The sequence below is a fragment of the Capricornis sumatraensis genome, chromosome 11 (genome assembly GCF_032405125.1).
Source record: "Capricornis sumatraensis isolate serow.1 chromosome 11, serow.2, whole genome shotgun sequence".
NCBI lineage: Eukaryota > Metazoa > Chordata > Mammalia > Artiodactyla > Bovidae > Capricornis > Capricornis sumatraensis.
Genome location: NC_091079.1, coordinates 22,362,291 through 22,381,358, shown reverse-complemented (window position 1 = coordinate 22,381,358; position 19,068 = coordinate 22,362,291). Strand labels below are relative to the sequence as shown.

At 49.1% G+C, this 19,068-nt stretch overlaps 1 protein-coding gene across 8 annotated transcripts in view; it reads right to left on the bottom strand.

Moving 5' to 3' along the window:
- The window catches only part of PTK2 (protein tyrosine kinase 2), a 141,888-nt gene that overhangs the window by 17,428 nt on the left and 105,392 nt on the right, over positions 1-19,068 (bottom strand). For 6 of the 8 annotated variants that reach the window (XM_068983834.1, XM_068983833.1, XM_068983830.1 and 3 more), the window contains 4 exons: positions 6,850-6,961; positions 4,027-4,113; positions 2,457-2,594; positions 1,607-1,738 (listed from right to left, as the gene is read on the bottom strand). In XM_068983834.1, the coding sequence (XP_068839935.1) occupies positions 1,607-1,738; positions 2,457-2,594; positions 4,027-4,113; positions 6,850-6,961 (469 nt within the window). Of the gene's footprint in view, positions 1-1,606; positions 1,739-2,456; positions 2,595-4,026; positions 4,114-6,849; positions 6,962-7,306; positions 7,418-19,068 lie in introns of those variants that run through there. The other 2 variants (XM_068983837.1, XM_068983835.1) reach the window with 2 other exon arrangements.

Here is a 19,068-nt window from a genome sequence, read left to right as displayed (position 1 = left end):
GGAGAATCCCACAGACAGAGGAGCCTGGCAGGCTACAGTCCATGGGGTCACAAAGAGTTGGACACGACTGAGTGACTAAAACAACAGTTAATGAGAATGAGACACCAAGCTGTCAGTGAGGGAAACTCTGAATGAACAGGCAGTGATTTAATGAGGGAAGAGGTGGACTTAGAGGAGATTACGAAGCTGTACAGGAGGAACAAGGGTCAGGAACAAACGACGGAAATGTCATGAGTTCGGGGGACAGGGACACCACGCCTGTCACAGGACACCACGCCTGTCACAGGACACGGCACTGACTGGAACCCCGTGGCGTAGGTTACACAATTCATAACACAAGTTGGAGGTTACTGGAGTGACAGGCAAGTTCTGCGTCCGGAGAGTAGGTTGTATGGACTCACACATTTATCAAAACTCATCCAACTGCACACCTAGGATCTGTGTCTGTGGTATGTAAGTTATCTCAGAAGGAACAAGCCCAACAGCTGACAGCCGGCAGAGTCTCCAGCCTTCATTCTGGACACCTGCCATCACTCAGACAGCGGAGCTGGGCTTAGGCGGTCAGCTTCCCCACAGACCAGCTCTTCACAAGGCCTCCTGGGCCTGTCCGCCTTGAAACCCCAATCTGTGTGCACCCAGGCACCACAGGCACCCAGCTCCACAGAGGGTCCCCAGCTCCCCGTGCTCAGAGCAGCTCACAGCCTTGGCCTTCCTCAACCCCCAGGAGCAGCTGCAGACCAGACACCGGTACTGCAAGACGTTCAGCCTAATCTGGAGAGTGTGTGACAGTCACTTTTAAAATACAAGTCAATGAGGAAAAACAGGCTATCTGTCTTATAAACCACTGGCTGTTGATTGAACTGTTTCTGTGCCTGAAGGACTCCCAGAGTCCTGAACATGGCTGTACCCCTCATCAATGGTGTCCGGTCCCTCAGCACAGAGGGTGACAAGAGGCCCCGGGGGATGTTTATGGCCCAAGGGACCAGCCCTGGTCCCCTGGGTGTGGGGCTGTGTGAAGGCTCCCTGAGTCCTGCTCCATCCAGGCATCCTTCCCTTCCACTATTTCAGGAAGGAGGGCTGACGGGGGAGGGCTAGGGAGACTGAGGACCCTGTGACACGCAGAGACCGCTGTCACCACTCCTCTGTCCCCAGGGACTTCTGAGGGGCTATTAGCAACAGCTGTCCCAAGAAGACGCTTCCTGCCAGGAACCCCAGAGGCATATGGGCAGAGGGCTGTGCCCCTCAGACTGTGAACTCAAGGACCTAGGAAGGCAAGCCCGGGGCCTGCCCGTCTAGCCACCGGCCTGTAGTGGCGAGAGGCAGTGTCTTGTGTGCAAGCGGCCACTTCAGTGGGAGTCGTTTCTGTGTGAGCACAGCAGCCATGCGAAGCCACAGAAATGGTTCTGTGTCTGAGCCCACAATGCCACCACTGACGTCCTAGAAATTTATCCGGGAAAAGTCAGTTGGGAAAAGCAAACAACCCACTACTACAAGTCTGAGGGAGACAACGCTCCTGCTCTGGACAAGATGAACCCTGCCGCCATCTGGCGGGACAGCGGGTGCCCCGGGGCTCGAGGAGCGGAAGCACCCAGCGTGTGTCAGTTACCAGAAACCTCTCCTCCTTCTCCAGCCAGCGCTGGTCCTCCTCCATCTCCTGCTGCTGCCGGATCAGCCGCTCCTCCATCAGGTGCGTGGGCAGTGCCTGCCCGAGGCCGCGCAGGTCCAGCGCCGCCGAGTCCTGGGTGGAGGGGGGGTGGGGTTGAGGAGGGTCACTCTCAGGAGTCCACGTATGGTGCTCTTACTTTTTTTCTGTGTGTCTTTCCAAAAAAAATTGAGCAGAGCAGCAAGGGTGGTAGAAATAGGCTCTCTTAAGCTCTGCTTGTGGGAGCCACTTTTCCTTGGGCTTCCAGTTAACATGGGTGACACAACTTTAACAGGTATACAACTGTTCTCTTGCAGGGATATGTTTAAAGAAGTAATTCAAGATGTGTGCAAAGAATGCATCATTAAACAGAGCAAAAAAAAAGTGGAAACGATCTGGAAGTAAAACAACGGGAGGAGGGTTAACTGTGACACATGCATGTTATGGAGTGTAAGGCATGTTTACTCCAAGGAAAAGAACACGAATAGCAGACAACGACAGGCGTTCTTGGATTCAAAGAAGTGTTTTTCAATATCACAGGAATGGTTCTTGGTTTCACCAGGAAAACTTGGTAAAAATTAACACGGGCGGCTGAGCTGGCCGCTGGCCTCATGTAGGGCTCTGGTTTTCAAATGAACGGACTAATGATGGTAGCATCTCTTTATCTTTTAGTTAAAAAGATTCACAGACCCAGAGAGCATCTGATCTTAGAATCAGGTCATCTAAACCAAGAAATCTTAGGATTCAGAATGAAAGGTGCCTTGGGTACAGCCTCATCAATTAACAAGGCAAAGCCCAAGGACATCCAATTTACCTCCACGCTGGGCTGCCACATGGATATCTCCTGTGGTCTGTGATTCCACGAATCTGTTTGGTCCAAGAGAGATGCCTGACCTGGGTAGATGCTGCCAGCCATGGCTGTGACTCCATGTGGGCCAGGGTAGCCAGAGACCTGCGGATGAGCGAAGTGGCCAGGTCACGCTCTGACACAGTGTGGCTTCTGCACAGTCCGGCTTCCAGGTGACAGGAAGTAACTAAGACTGCAGAGGACAGTGTGGCAGCAGAGAAACGGCTCCCCAAAGATGTCCAAGGCCTGATCCCTGGGACCTGTGAACACTACTCGGCAAAGGGATTGCACAGACGTGATTGTAAGTCAGGACTCCTGGGACGGGGAGGTTGCTCTGGACTATCCCAGTGGACCCAAGGAGATCATAAGATCCCTAAAATGCAAGTGGGAAGCAGCAGGGAAAAGAAAAGGGGGTGTGACTACTGAAGAAGGGTCAGAGAGATACTGGAGTTTGGAAGATGGAAGAAAGGGGGTCATGAGTCAGGAGTGCAGGCACCTCTAGAAGCCAGTAAAGCAAGGAAATGGACTCTCAACTATGGCCTCGAGAAAGGTCATCTGTTAGCTTAGACAGCCAGTGCACATGTACACTAGGAAAGCACACATTCTCTACTTTGCACACTTATTACAATGCTGAGCGCAGACCATCCTCAGATGCAGAAGCAACAGGAGGCCAGAAACACGGCTAAGCTGTCGCTCTATAGGCCCCTTCCTGCCCAGCTCACCGTGACGCCCCCAGCGAAGAAGAAACAAGACCCCCGCAGGCCTGTCCTCTCATGAACCAGGGCAGGTGGTGGGAAAGACACGGCTGCACAGTCTGACAGTGATGGTGCGGGCAGAGAAAGAGCGTTTAGTTGGATGTGGAGAAAAATGGCAAGGCAGAAAGGAAGTAGGAGGCGTTTCTCTGTACGGTTCTTGCTCAGTCAAAAGAAGGAGAAAGAAAGGAATCAGAGTTTGCTTCCCTAACTCATCAGGCTGCTTCTGGATGGCAGGACTGTCAGCTACTTTTTAATGAGAGAAAGTGCAGTGAAGTCTGTATTTCCAAACATCAACACACCTTTCAGTGAAGATCTCTATGCGCTGATTTATACCAAAATTCCATACTGATGACACACAGTAAACTTTTAAATAACTTATATAGACAGCTCTCACAGTTTATTTGAATATTTTAATCAAAAAATATTTTACTAAACATGAAATACTATTATCAGTTACTATGTTTCAGTCAGAAGGGATATATTACTGCCAGAGAACTTTTAGGAATTTTCACAGCAAACAGATTTCCAACCATCTAAGGCAGTTTTTCTATGTAACTCCCAACCACGTGAAAGGATCAAATGAGCCTTTCAAGGCAAAAATGCCTGCGGGAAATGCCTTATCACTGTCCGTATCAAGGTGAGGAAACCTGGCGCTTGGCAGAGAATTGTTCCTGTTTGATGAAGACACACGTGTTGATTTATCAGTATCAGCATAGTGTTACTGCCCCACTCTGAACGTGAAGAACAAAGGAACACACCTTGTACCTGCAGCGGATGCATACCTGGTAGTGGTTGGTCTGTACCATGTGCTGTGGGCTGGGGTAAAATCCTTCACTGGACCTCGGACTGGGATAACCAGGTCTGCTGGGCTGTGGACAGATCAACAGAGCATCATATGAATAGTGTTTTGATTGTTTTGGTGAATCTGCCTTTTGTTAAAAAGAATAGAAAAAACAATTTTCTCTAAGAGCTTAGCTGGAAAGAATGATATAGGGTGTGAAGACATTTCATTGGGGTAACAGTCTCATCAAATAATGCTGGACATCAGGATACCACAAGTGAAAATGAAGCTGGATCCTGTCCACACAACATACACAGAAATTCATTCTAATGGATCATATCTCTAAACCTAAGAGCTAAAACGATAGAACTCTTTGAAGAAGAAGGCTCGGGGGTAAATCTTTGTGACCCTAAAGTGAAAGTGAAAGTCACTTAATCACATGCGACTCTTTGTGACCCCATGGACTAAACAGTCCATGGAGTTCTCCAGGCCAGAACACTGGAGTGAGTAGCCTTTCCCTGCTCCAGGGGATCTTCCTGACCCAGGGACTGAACCCAGGTCTCCTGTGTTGCAAGTGGATTCTTTTTGTTTGTTTGTTTTTTGCAAGTGGATTCTTTACCAACTGAGCCACAAGGGAAGCCCTTTGTGACCCTGGGTTAGGCAATGGACACCAAAAACTAGTCAACAAATGGAAAAAAAGATAAATTGAACTTGGTCAGAATTAAAAACTTTCGCATTATAAATAACGAGGTTAAGAAAGTGAAAAGACAACTCATGAATGGAAGAAAGCTTGTGGGATCTTAGTTCTCTGACCAGGGATTGAACATGACAGGTCCTAACCACTGGACTGCCAGGGAATTCCCACAGAGTAATTTTTTAATCTTTTTGAGCCACAAAGTAACTGGACCACTTAGGTTCGACTGTGTAGGGGGACCTAGTCATGAATAAACACAAGGGAAGGGGTAAGTTCACACAATAAAATAAATTTTCATCAACAGAAAACAGGCAGTGGGGTAGTCTGCTGACCCATGTTAAAGGCTAGAAAAATTTCTGATTACAGAAAAAAGCCTCAAAATATACACTTTGAAAATGTCCTAAAGAAAGAAATGTGAGGCTATTTAAATTTTTAAGCTGGCTTCACCTTTGTTCTGTAATACAAGGAAGCCCAACTACCTCCACCTCCACCCATGAACTTATTTAATAGCAGAGCTTTCAAAACTCAGTCACATGAAAATTATTAAAAATCACAGAGATTGAGATACAAAGTCACGTTTAGATGGAAAAGGTTCTTCAGTTCTGTGAGTTTTAGGGGACTGCTGTATCATTGGTGCTCATCACCAACCACACAGAGTTCCTCACACTTCTGGAACCAAAACACGTGCTGTGAACACACAATCTCATCTGGTCGTCCCAACACCCCTAAGAGGCAGGGAACACTGGTACCCCCATTTCACAGATGAAGAGAGTGAGGCCGGGAACCAGCAGGGAACCTGCTCGGTCATCTAAGCCACTTGTGAGTAGATCCACTTGACTTTTGGGCCTGAGAAATGAACTCTGAGGCTCTCCAGTGCCGAACCATTCCACAGATGTGGCTGAGAAAACAGGCAAACCTGTATACACGCAGGAGCCTGTGGAGGCCGCAGGACCTGGGGTTCATAGCTTTCTAGTGGGGACCTAGGGATTCTATTGTTGCTAAATGAGGAGAGACAGAGAAATGTTCTGCTCTCGTCACTAACTGGCTCAGAGACCCCTCAGAATAAATGAAGCACGTAGCCCTCCTTCCCTGGGCCTTAGTTCTCCCACTGGTGGAAGAAGCCAGACTACAGAAACCTTCACCTCTAAAGTTCTGAAGAACTTGGTCAATAACCTGCATTTACTCTAAATGCGTAATAATACTTCCTGTTACACAGTTTAAAACAATGACCAAGAAAAAAAATGGGTACAATATTTAATAGCACTTTGTGTTAAAACAGATTTCTGAACACTTTTCAAAAAGGGAATGAATTGTCAGAATTCTTTTAATATATTTTTAGTTCATCAAATGTCAAATAGCAGTTAGCCATTAACTGCAAAAGAGCCTTTTATGTATACTGTCCAGAAAATGATCTGAACTGGATTATTCTCTGCAAACAAGCTGGTGTGTGAAAACACCATCCTGTCCACGGCAAAAGGAGGACAAACAATCCTGACCTGAGGGGAACGATCAAGGGCCTCCCGGCCCCAGCACGGCTGCGCAGCGCGGAGGCCTGGCCACCGGCTGCAGGCCGGGAGGACGGAGGACAGGGCCGGGATTCTGCTGACCGACGTCAACAAGCGGATGTAACGCACTGCCTGCTCCACAGACAACTCAGCCGCTGGCCACAGGCGAGAAAAGGGCAGAAAATGTGTTCCAGGTTCTCAGCAGAAGAAAACCAAACCCCAAAGGACAGAGTCAGGTAGAAGCAGACTCCTCTCAAAACAAAGCAAACAGTAAAGCATTTATGGCTTAGGTCCCCAACTTCTGCAAAGAGAAACCCCCGAGCCAGGCGTGCTCCTTTCAGCCTGATGATGGGTGGGGGGGTTGTGGCACGGTGGGGGTCAGGGAGTTTGTGGGTCACATCTAATCCAATCATCCATGGCTTCAAACAGCTGGAGGCTGCAGCACAGATTAAGAAAATGAGTGCACAGGAGGGTGGTACTCAGAGAAGCAAATAAAAAACCAAAGTTGCAGTGGTCTTAGAATAACCCGGTTTGGTTTTCTCCACACAGATAGCACACAGCTGCCTACACCAAACCCTCAAGAGTCAGCAGGAGGAATGCCAAGGTCGGGTGGGGGCCTCGCTACCTTGGGCGGCGCTTCATCGGACCCTCCGGAGTCCCAGGATGCGGTGACCTGCCTTCTGGACTCCATCCTCATGCGCTCTTCTTGTTGGACCTTCTCTTCCTCCAGGATTGTGCTGGGGAGACAACACAGGATGTGAGGGAGCTGCTGCCAGGAGCTGGAACACTCGGGACCCGCCCTGCCACCAGGAGCCCCAATGAGAAAGGGAGAGGGGATCGGGTTTCCAGCTTCCCAGAAGGACTCCAGAGAAGCCTGGATGCAAAGGGCAGGTCCGCTCACAGCCACAGCCCAGGTAAGGAAAGACAGCTGGCTGGGAAGAGAGAAGCTGAAAAACCAAAGCGGAGCCAGGATGGACGGTCTGGACGCCCGGCTCCCTTCAGCAGGACCGTTTCCCAGAGCAAGCCCCACGGAGGCACCACATCAGCGCTGTAGGAGACACACCCCAAACGGCCCGGACTACCTTCCTGCCAGCTTTCACTTTAACCAGCACTTCGTCTCATCAGGAAGAAAGGAAACTCTTCTGAAATTCCTGCTGCCTTCACACACGCAGCTCACCACCGGGTCTCGCGGCTGCTCACCCACCAGGCAGCTCAGGGCTCGGTGCCCAGGCGCCGGCACCCCCTCAACCCCAACCTGGGCCAGCAGGGACCTCTGTCCTCCGGGCACAGAAAGCTGCCCCCACCCACCGCCCCACAGCTGCATACTGAGGCTGCCTCAGCCCCAGCCTCCCAGGGAGGCGTCCGTGAGAGAGTGAGGTCAGCTGCCCCAGAGCCTCCCCTTCTAATCTGGGAATCGCCTGTTTGCAGAAGACGTTCTGGCTGCCGGAGGCAAGGGCAGGCTGCTTCTCACGCAGCTATAGCAGGAGATGATGCACAATCCATCTCCTGACCACCCTGAGTCAGCAAGCCCTCACTAAACATGGAAGGCTTTCTTTTTTTTAAAGGGAAGGGAATGTTTTCCTCAATGACCACATTAGCACTTAGAGAAAAGCAAAATTTAGTCAGAATAGCCCATCCCCTTTTCAAAATATGATTTCGGTTTCCTTCCCACTCCATGTAGACAATCATGGCTGAGAAAACAACACAAAGCTTTTAAATGACAAGGCAGGACCGGTGGCACCCTCGAGGCAGCGCGCTGTGCCCGAGCGCCAGCACCGTGGGGACCTGGTGCAGATCCCATGATTCATGGGTCAAAATGTGCCGTGTATGCCTGTCTGAGAGGCTGTGGCCCCCACTGCACTGAGAACTGCCCGTTCCCACGTGCCCAGCGTGAGCACGGATCCTGGATCACACTGCTCCAGTGACGACGGGACAGCAGGCACTGAAGCCAGCATGGGCCGAGCGTGCGCGTGGGCTGCCAAGGGAGACGGCACGCCTCAGGCCCACTCCTCACAGGGGACACGGGCAGGCCAACGAGAGCAGGGGTCCATCGGCCTGAGAGAGGGGCCCCCTCCGATCACGAGCACCCTGCTCTCAATCACCTGACCCTCAAAATAAGTGACAGACTCCAAATCAGAATTTCCAAAATTTCTGTAGTTTTAAACAACTGAAAAGTCCCAAAAATCAAAACAAAAACTTCCTCAAATTGTTAAAATACAGGCAAGCTGTGAGAAGGCCAAGTGTGACATATTTTTAAAGGCAATGGGAACTCTACTTCAAACAGCCCCCATGAAGGCACTTTAACCCATATGGCCTGTCTTCCGAACTGGGTCACCCTGACCTGAAGGTGACTGCCCCCCACAAACACCTCCAAATGGATCACGGGAGGCCCTTGCCGTCGGGAGGCCCCTCGGGCTCCCCTAACCCCGACCCTTGCACCCACACTCACGGTGCCCCTCTTCTCTGACCCACTGACTCCCTTCTGAGTCTTCCTTCTCAATCCTTCATCACCTGCTACACTGGGCACGAATGCAGGGGTAACCAGGCAGCCTCACAGCCAAGATAACATGTCAGAATGTTTCTGAAGAAGTAATTTGTTGCTTAGAGCAGCTCAGAATATAAATAACTCATAAAGAATCTGGTTTTACAAGGGGAAGACTCTTCCATAGATGGAGTAAGAGTGCCCATGGAGACATTTCTGAGCTTTTCTCTTTACAGTCGCTGAGGAACCCAGAGCAAAAAAACTGGAATGTGCAGAGTGTCAAGGAGGTCAAATTTAAACATATTTTCCCAAACTACAAATATTTTTAGTAGCAATACATTCCATTTGAGAGCTTTTAGCTGCCTAATGCGAACTGGCAATGAGCCCGCATGGTTCTTCCTGGGACGGTGGTTTCTAAGTCTCAAACCCGCCGAGAGATAAAGCAATAGAAGATAGTAAGACTTTTCATTTAACAAACATTAGAGCACGTGGTAATCATTCTTTGTTTTATCCACGAGCCTTATTTAGTAAGAGAATTGGGCAGAGAGGGAAAAAACTATTTAATGTGAGTTTTGTTTTTACTTTCCTTACTTTAGGAAAAAAAGTCAAACAAGTCGTCGGCTCAGAGTCAAAGGACATGAACATGTGAAAGCATGCTCTGATTCCAGCAGCAGCACCCCTGGGAACCTGGCCTCCCAGGCTCCGCAAGCTGCCGTGGAGAGGTTTCCCAGGATGTGACTTCACGTCTAAGGTATTTTCATGGAGAGCAAGAAAGAGGTCTGACAGCTTCTTCATTCCCACCACGAAGCGGAGATACTAAAGCAAATTTCCAGTGCAAGCTTTTGAGTGGACGCGGCAACCGGTCCTGAGGGGGTGACCAGCTGCTCCCACCGTCCCAGTAGAAGGGACAGAGCTGGGAGCTGGGTAACCACAGGCAACCAGGCCATCTCAACTTGTGTCCTCGTGTATAAAGAACAACAACACTGTCCGTCCCATTCACTGTTAGGATGGAGAAATTTAGTAGGGGAAGGAAGCCAGTAGGACATTTCAGTAAATGCTATCTAGTTCTGTACTTTTAACATGCCTTGGGTTTTTTTTTTTTTTAATCTATTTCATTTCTGCAGTGTTTTTCCTGATAGTGATTATACTGCTATTCTCTCCTTTGAAACCACACTTCTTCTATGCTTAAATAACTTAAAAAAATAAAAGAAATAAGATTGTACTTTGATCACCTAAACATAGTGATTTTATGATGACATCACAAAATTTGCTTTGGATAGAAAATCAGTCTGGATTCATAGCTACTTAGGCTAATCTGGAAAATACCCAGAGAAAGAGCAGCAAGAAACTGAAGGGAAAAAAAAAAAAAAAAAAAAAAGCCAAGAGGGAAATGGCTTGTTTTAGCAAGTTCATGGGAATACCAGTTTTGAAACATGATCTCTTATAATTACCCAACATTACCTCACCACAAAGGAATGGAATTGACCTTTCAACAAGCACTCCCCCCAGCCCCCGCCCAGGGATCTTTGCAGAAAACAAGTCTGGAGGCCTGAGACGAGGCTGGGATGGTGGGATGGTGTCTCTGCAGCCACAGTAACCTCGGTGCTGCAGCACAGGGTTCTCCCCTTTCTCTTATAAACACACACAGCAGACCCAGCATCTTGTTTCACAAACACAAAACCTGCATTTCTCTCTACTTACTATGTGTCTCAAACTTCAGGAAGTTATGCACTTCTGCTTGGCTACAGTGTCACACATCTCAAAATTATTTTTAAGTTATTTCTACTAGAATCTTACTTTAAAATGGTGACCTCTCTGGTATTTTGGGCAAGTTGGAGAAGCTCCTATGTGACCCCTCTTCTTGCAGACTAGGACAGAAGAGACAACCTGGACAACAACTAGGGCCTGAGACAGCACTGAGCAATCAGGCTCTGGGGGGAGGGGCGCTAGGAGCAAAGAATAGCACTGGGCAAGGTCCCACTTTGATGGCCACTGGCCAAAAAGCTGGCAGCCATCCTACTGGTTTGAAGAACCAGAGGACTGAGTTTGGGTCACCACAGCTGGTGGAAAATGAGGGGGGGAAACCCAGGAAGAAGAGAGCCAGGGAGGGGGTACTTCAAATTCTGAGTATAAATTCTGCCTGAATCACTTGCTAACCCCTGTACCATGCACATATAGGGCAGGCTCTAGGCAGCCCAGCTGAGACTGAACTCAGCTGAATTGAGATTGGAGCTCACAGAATGGAGACAGCTTGCAACTGAGACCTGCCTAGTTAGCTGCCTGCTAAATCAACCAACCAACCAACCAGTCTTCAGAGGAATGACATTGAATCCAGAGTTGCCAAGACTTATCAGCCACAAGTCAAGGGCATAATCTAAAACCGCTTGATATGCAAACACGCAAAATGTAACCCAGTCTCAAGAGGAAGAGAAATCTAAAGGAGGCCGACTCCAACGGCGACTCAGAAATTGGAATTAGCAAGCAAGGGCTTCGAAGAGCTGTCATTTTCAAGGGCATATAGGAAATGCGTTCATAGTTAATGACAAGATAGGAAATGTCAACAGTTAAATAGAAACTATAACAAAGAGTCAAATGACAATTCCATAACGAAAACCAGAATATCTGAAATAAAATCTCCACGGGACTGGATGATCAGTAGGACGGAGATGAGAGGAGAGTCAGGGAGACTAAGGATAAATATATCAACAAAACTTATCCGGTCTGAGGGACTTAGAGAAAAAAGACTGGGGGAAAAGAGAGAAAGAACAGAGTCTGTGGACTGTTGAAGGACGCTATCAAAAGATTTAACATACACAGAATGAGAGTTTTAAAAGTAGAGAGAAAAACTGGAGCAGAAAAAAATAGCTGAAGAAATGACACATTTACAGACTCAAGAGGTTCAGTGAAGCCCAAATACAGTGAATAAACCACACCCAAGCACATCCTAGTTATAAACTGGTGAAAACCAAAGATAAAGAGCAGATCATGGAAGCAGCCAGAAAAAAATGACACATGACATAAGATGAAGAATAAACTGAAAGGCCAGTGACTTCTTGGAAGACAGTGAAAGAAAGCTTTAAGGTGCTGAAAGGGAAAAAAAAAAAAAGGAAAATGCCATCAGTTCAGAGTTCTGTATACAGTGAAATGAAGCTCAATTCACTTTCAGATAAAAAAAAAACACCACCACCACCCCAAAATAACCAACAGGTTCACACCACAAGAAATGCTAAAGAAGTTCTTCAATAGATAATTCAAGAAAGGTCTTTAGGGAAGAACAAAGAGCACTGTTTGGGGTTAAATATAAGATTACCCCCTTACTTTCCTTAAAAGGCTATTTAAAACACAAAGTGGAATCTTATAAGATTACTAACATATATGAATATGTATGATATCTAGAGCAGAAAGGATTGAGACAGTAATTTAAAGTGAAATACAAAGATTAAGTCTAAGTAGACAGCATCACCAACTCAACGGACAAGAATTTGAGCAAGCTCCAGGAGATGGCGAAGGGCAGGGAAACCTGGTGCGCTGCAGTCCATGGGGTTGCAAAGAGTCGGACACAACTGAGCGACTGAACAAGAAGATGGTGAAAAGTTAAAGATGTACAGTTTAATACTTAGAGCAATCACTAAAGTCTGACACAAATGGTATTTCTAAAGTGCAAGTTTGGGGGGGGTGGTTAAACGAGAGGAAGAGGTGCAGAAGGTAAGCCCGTGGCTTCACAGCACCAGCCCCCTTCACCGAGAACGGATTGGGTGCCCCAGGGGCTGCTGTGTCCTCCAGTCTAGGTGAGATGCCCACGGACTGGGGACCCACACGGAGCCAGTGCTGCTCCCGTCGGTCCTGGAGCTCCCGCACCCACCTTGCCTGCCCGCCCCCTTAACCTGCAGCCACTGGTCCTCCACTGTCCAGACAGGAGGGCAGCTGTCCACGTCTGCTCCACTCGTTCTCCAAGCTTTCAGGGAGAACCCTGAAGACGACATTCGGGGAAAGGGGATTAGGAACAGAGAGAGGAGAACTGTGCCAGAAACAGGTGAAGGGAGGAGTGATGGCAGCTGCCTGGCAAGTGTGAGGATTTCACTGTGGGCGCCGGGGGAGGCCTTCGGATGGTAACTGGCAAACATGTGGATCCCAGCTGCGGGGGGAGCTTCATCCAAAGTTCTCTTACAAATAAGACAAGGCAGGGAAGCCAAAAGAATGAGGAGGAGTGCAGGGGCGGGACAGCCAGCGACCCCCCTAGTGGGGAGGGGCCACCCTGGAGTAGAGACCAGGACACTCGTTCTGGGCTGGGGAGAAGAGGGCTGGGGTCTTGCACCCACCCTGTGTTGGCTGCATGATCCAGGCAAGTCACAGGGTGTTTTGAGCCTTGAGTGAAAAGGGCAACAGTATCTCATCCTTGAGAATTATTGTGAGACCAGTAAGGTAAATGGTCTGTGAAGCCATGTAAGTACAAAGGGTTAACTTTTATGAAATTTAAGTTTAAATCTCCCTAGAAATTTGTTTACTTCATGCAAAACCAAGCTGCGCAGCTGAAGGTAAAGCAAAACCACACCTGTAAAGGTCTGAACATCAGGGTCTGGGGTCCCCACAGGGAAGGAACAGGTATGAGGTAATTTTTCATGGAAAACAGTTTAAATTGTACATTAAGTTCCTATTAAATTTATACGTACTATTTATTTTTTACTACTGGGAAGGCTAAGGCCTCAAACATTTTACACTGTAAATACAGGAATAACTGAAACACAGGCTACTCTTCTAGATAAGATCGAGACCAGCAAGATGGCAATGAGAAGGAAAATGCTGATATGATGACGAAGGGGGAATTCAGACACCACCTTTGAGAGGAATTTTGGAAGCAGATACAAAACCACCTGAAAAATACAGCGAAGAAGCACAAGTAATCTCGTGTTATTAGTCAAACCTAGAGTTTTTAATCTAGAGTTCACATTTTAGGATAAATGAAGAATCAGAAAGGATTAAAAAAAAAAACACCCATAGAAAACGTCCATAAGATATCTACAAAATGTCAAAAAGATGTGCCTTGCATTTTGGGATCTGGAAAATAATAGCAACCACTTTTAAATGTGAATAATTAGCTTTTTTTAAAACAGCAATCATTTTCTGTGCCCAAGACTTCCAGGTCCCCTGTGGATCTTCAGATGAAGCTTTGTTTTCATTATTACTTACCAAGTGTGTGTGCCCACCACAAGCATGAAAACTAAACGCATTTTAGATGACTTTATCTAGTCCTGGAGTGTAGGTAGGACTCATGATTCCACTCTTCCGGGGAGTCTAAGTCGTTCGCCCAAGGTCATGTGTGTGCTCAGTTGCTTCAGTCGTGTACGACTCTTTGTGACGCTATGGACTGTAGCCCCCCAGGCTCCTCTGTCTACAGGGATTCTCTAGGCAAGAATACTGGAGTGGGTTGCCATGCCCTCCTCCAAGTCAAACAGATTTCTCGAAGGCCAGTTTTGCATGATAAAGTTAAGAAGCAAACACGACACTATCAAGTTGCAACAACACACACACAACAGCCAGCACTGCCGCAGACCCAAGCTGAAGACAAGGCTCTGTAGTGCAGACACAGGGTGAGGACTCAGCAGGCAAGCACAGGCCCTGGCTGACGCACGCTGGGCGGCCTGCCTCCGGCTGCCACAGGGCCCCTGGGAGACTCAGCCTCACAGAAACTGACAACACTGCTCCCACGGACTTGGGGACCACAGAGGGCCACAGCGGGCAGACGCAGCACACACAGGACGGACGGACAGCACAACAGTGACGACCCTTCCAAGTCCCTGAGGGGAGCCCTGTGCCTAAGCCAGAGATGCTGCCTTTGTTCTGCGGGACTTTCTCTACCCGACATGCAAGCAAATTTAAGAAAACCAGCTGCAGAAATCCATGGAACAGTGTTTTTCTTTCTTCTTTTTCCTTTTGAACTGAACAGTGTTGAGTTTGCCCACCAGTCATAATCATAGCCGGAGAGCTTACTGACTTTAGCTGAGTCTCAGATCAAAGCGCAGAGCCTGACAGTTGACAGACAGCCTGTGCCCCGGACTCAGGTGGACTTGTCTTGAATCCTAGGTCGTAACCCGCGGTCAGTCAGCCACCTGGCCTGTTTCCATTTCCCCACTTGTAAACTGATGATGACAACATCATCTACACCTCCAAGGACCATGAGGGTTCAGATGAAGTACTGTGTGAGAGTTCACGGCACTCAGTCCACGCTGGTTTTCAACGCTGTGATTTCTACGGGTGACTGCAGAGGATGGAGACCTGCTCCCAGTGGACACAGTGTCAGTTTACCGGGCTTCCTAAAGTGCCCAGGGACTGGGGGGCCTTCCAGGCAGACACTTACTAGGTCAGTGTTCTTTAGGATCGAAAAGATCAGGTAAATTGTTTACATTTAACCTACCCTTCACATGTGAAAACGACATGCTTAGAAACAAGGATCAATTCCCAAAGGTTTAAAAAAACCATGGCCGGAGCAACAGGAGCTTTCTTCACTGCCGGGGGTGCTGCACAGGCGCATCCACTTAGAAAAACAGGCGCTGTCGGTACATAAAGCTACAGCCTACACGCATGCAGATGCATGAACATGCACCCACCAGGCATTTGTGCACACATGTTCCCCAAAGACACATCTGGTATGTCCACACAGCAGCAGTCTTGATGCTGTTTGTGTTTCAAAGCTCCAAGATGCAAAGTAGTAGAGGAGAGAAACTACGGTAGTCATAATTGGTGCACGTATAGCAACGAGAATAAGGTACAACTAGCTGAATAACACAGTGATCTCAAACTAAGTCTTGTGCAAAAATAAGTCATAAACAAAAAAGTACACACTGAATGATAGCATTTACGTAAAGCTCAAAAACAGGCAGAACCAACCGATGGTGAGTGGTTACCCTTGGAGGGGGAGCACTAATTGCAAAGAGGTCTCTCTCTAGTGGGTTTCCGGGGTGCAGGCAATGCTGTTTTCTTGTTCTGGTTACTGTGCCCAATTTATGAAAATTCAATGAGTTTACTTCTTGGCATGTCTGTAAGTTCACATCTTCGCATGTCAACAAAAAATTTTTTAAATAACAAAAACTAAGGTACAAAATTTAAATGGATAACTTTATTGCATTCATTTGTCTAAAAGGGATTTAAGAAGCCACATGTTAAATGTTTTCCTGAGATAAAGCTGACAATCTCTTCCTATAAGGAAGCACAGATGTCTTAGTCACACAGAGCACTGCTCAGCAATGCTGACTTTGAACATAACCTCCAAAGGGGAAAATACACCCGTGGTTTATGTGGTCTCCCTGGCACAGTATCTGCCACACGATGAACTGAATCAGCAAGGGACTAAATGATTCCTTCACTCAAAGAATATTCAGTGCACTCTTATAACTTGTCAGGAACACAGTATGAAACGCTAGCGCACGCACTATGAGAAAGTTCCTACTGAGGGATTTCTTACTCTTGCCAACAGGCTGCTGAGAGTTGGACCTCATTCTCCTCAGTGGGGCACATTTACGAACAAGTACCAGGACAGGAGGGGGACTGGCCTTCCAGTCAGAGCTGACCCATCCCAGTAGGACCCTCTGCCAAGAGGAGTCTCTGGGAGCCACTATTCTTAGGACACAGTGAAAACAAGCGGTGGTCCCATCCCAGAGGAGAGGAGCCCATGAGAACTGAGTCTGTCTGCACTGTTTCTCTTGCGGCAGACAAGGAGAATGGGATTGGGGAACATTTTTAAGTGACCTGGGATGAGGATTCCCCAAAATTTATTATTTTCTTTTAATCTTGCATATAATAAAACTTTCAGAAAAGTCACTAAAAGATTCTATTTTCTTGTTTGTGATTCATTGTTATATATAGCTATCCAAGCAAGCTATTATGTTACAAAGTTATATTTTATTTGGTTTAATTGGTAGCCATATTCTACATGTTCAAATACAAAGTTAAGCTTCATTTCTGACTAATACAAAACAAACAGGATAAACTAATACTCAATGACCTGTGCTACCTGTTCACAAGAAAACATCTATAACCTGAGACCTGATGTTTTTATACGCGTGTGTGTGTGTAAATTACTTGCACTTTGCCCTAAACCCTCACCCGGGACACTCTGGGGAGCTACCCCACCTTCACGCCACCATCCTCCAGCCACGTCAGCACTGCCGTGTGCCAAGCATGGGCTCGGCGGCTGTGTGGTCCTCACTGGGTCCCGGAGCCTGGCCTGGGGGTCGGGCGACACCAAGGTGAGTATGACGATCCCTGTCCTCAAGGAGCTTCAGTCTAGTAGGGGATGAGACGTACTAGACTGTGAGCTCCTCGAGGGCAGGAAAAGTGTCTGGTCCTCCTGCCCAGTGACCAGCACCGGCCCAGCCACGTGGTGCCCAGTGTTAGGGCAGCTGACTGGACCGGGCCACGGCCACCTGGGGCTGCGCAGGGTGAGCACGGCCAGAAGCAGCCAGAGCTCCGGGCAGCCTGCGGGCAGAGCAGGGAGGAGGCCAAGGAGGATGCCAGGGCCCATCTCAGCAGGTGCGGGCGGGCGCCTTCCAGGCAGAGGCGCAGGTTAGCGTGGCCACGGTGTGAGAAAGGGCAGGAGGGCACCGGCTGAGACTCAAGGAGCCCCAACTGCTACTCTGGAAGCCTCTAACTGACAGGGGGGCAGCAGGAACCCAGTGAAAGCTGTCCTGAGGAGGGAGCTCGGGTAAGACTGACGGGTGAGGCGTGCAGGGCTGGGGGAGTGGGTCTGCAGACATGGAGGTGAGGATTCCCTAGCGGGTCAGCTGGTGCGCGCAGGCAGGCAGGGAGTTACTGATGGCTTCCCAATGCTGGTGGAGACAAAGGCCCCACCATGACCCACAGAAGGCAAGGGCAAGAGCCAGGCAGGAGGAGCCGCAGCAGCTGTGCTCCAGGATACACAGTGTTGTGCAGCGGGAAGCCCAGGCCTGGGGCTGGTGAGAAAAGGTAGAAACGAAGCTAACGGCAGATGGAGCTGGGAGCAAAGCCACAGGGGATTAAGACAATGAACCCAGAAGGGGCTGAGGGGACGAGAAGTTGGTCGATACCCCGAATGATGGGGAAGGACGAGCTGTGGCATCCAGCATCAAAGTGGAGAGGTTCAGGGACAGAAACTCAAACTCAGGAAAGGTCAACAAGGAACCAAACACACGTAGGAGCAAACCATGAAATAAAGCATGCCCCAACAGTGGCAGTGCATATAGCTGAACTGTATGGAGACTTTCAGCCTGGAGAAAGCGGTCTCAAGAGACCTGAGGGGCCATCACAGAAAGGCCCTGCAGCAGGATAGAGGTGGTCGGGGGGTGGGTGTCGCGGGAGTCATGGTGCGGCCAAGGACATCGAGCCCCGCCTCCTCTGCCGGACTTCAAGATCCGGGGTCAGGACTGTGCATGCTCCCGCTGGACCCACAGAGCCTAGCCTAGAACGAGGAGACGCAGCACGACAGCTGCTGACTGGACAACTGGCTCCCACCTCGCACCCAGGCCCTGCTCCCTCCTGGAATCATTTTCTGTGTTGAGCCGCCTGTGCTGAGCCAGGCTGGAGAGGGTTCAAGCTCTGGGGGTGACGGCAGGCTACAGGAGCTGCCCAGGATTCTGCACCCTCACATTCAGTGATTTTGTGAAATACAGCAAATAAAGAAACTTACCTAAGATCAGGGAGTACCCCAAATAGGAGCCAGGTGATTTGGCATATTAAACCATGGTACTGGCTGGCTGGGTTATGTATTATATTAAAGTATCCTGCTGATTCAAGTATCAAGCCGCAATCTAGACTTAATTCAACAACTGGTTCCTGAGCACACACGAGGTACTGGTCCTAAGCTCTGCCCCGGGGCTACAGGAATGCGTAACCTGGACGAAGGCCGCCCACTGGCCGGTCAGCTCTTTGCAGCGCCTCCGGACACTCAGCACACTGAGGAGCGCCGTGTGCTCCCTCTGGGGACGGGGCTGCTGCAGGCTTGGGTCTAGCGGTACCTGGCACAGAGCAAGGGCCACAGAAGGCAGTCGAGCAGGCGAGGTGGGCATCTGAGCTATGGTCACACAAGCTCTGAGAGGGCACCACACGGATGAGCCTGTCTCTTTTCGGGGCGGGTGGGATTAGGGAGGTGACACCTGAACTGGGCTGTGAAGACTGAAGAGGGGCACCCCGGGGGCAAACGAGGCGGGGGGGGGGGGCAGGGGGTGGAAGGAAAGGCAGCGAGCAGTGCGGGGAGGTCCAGGTGGTCAGGGGCTGGGTGCAGCTGGAGCGGAAGGCGCAGTGTGTGCATAGAGATGGACAGCTGAGCGGGAACCAGGTCAGGAAGGACCCGGGAGCGGCACCGAGCAGTCAGGCTAGGGAGATCTGATCACC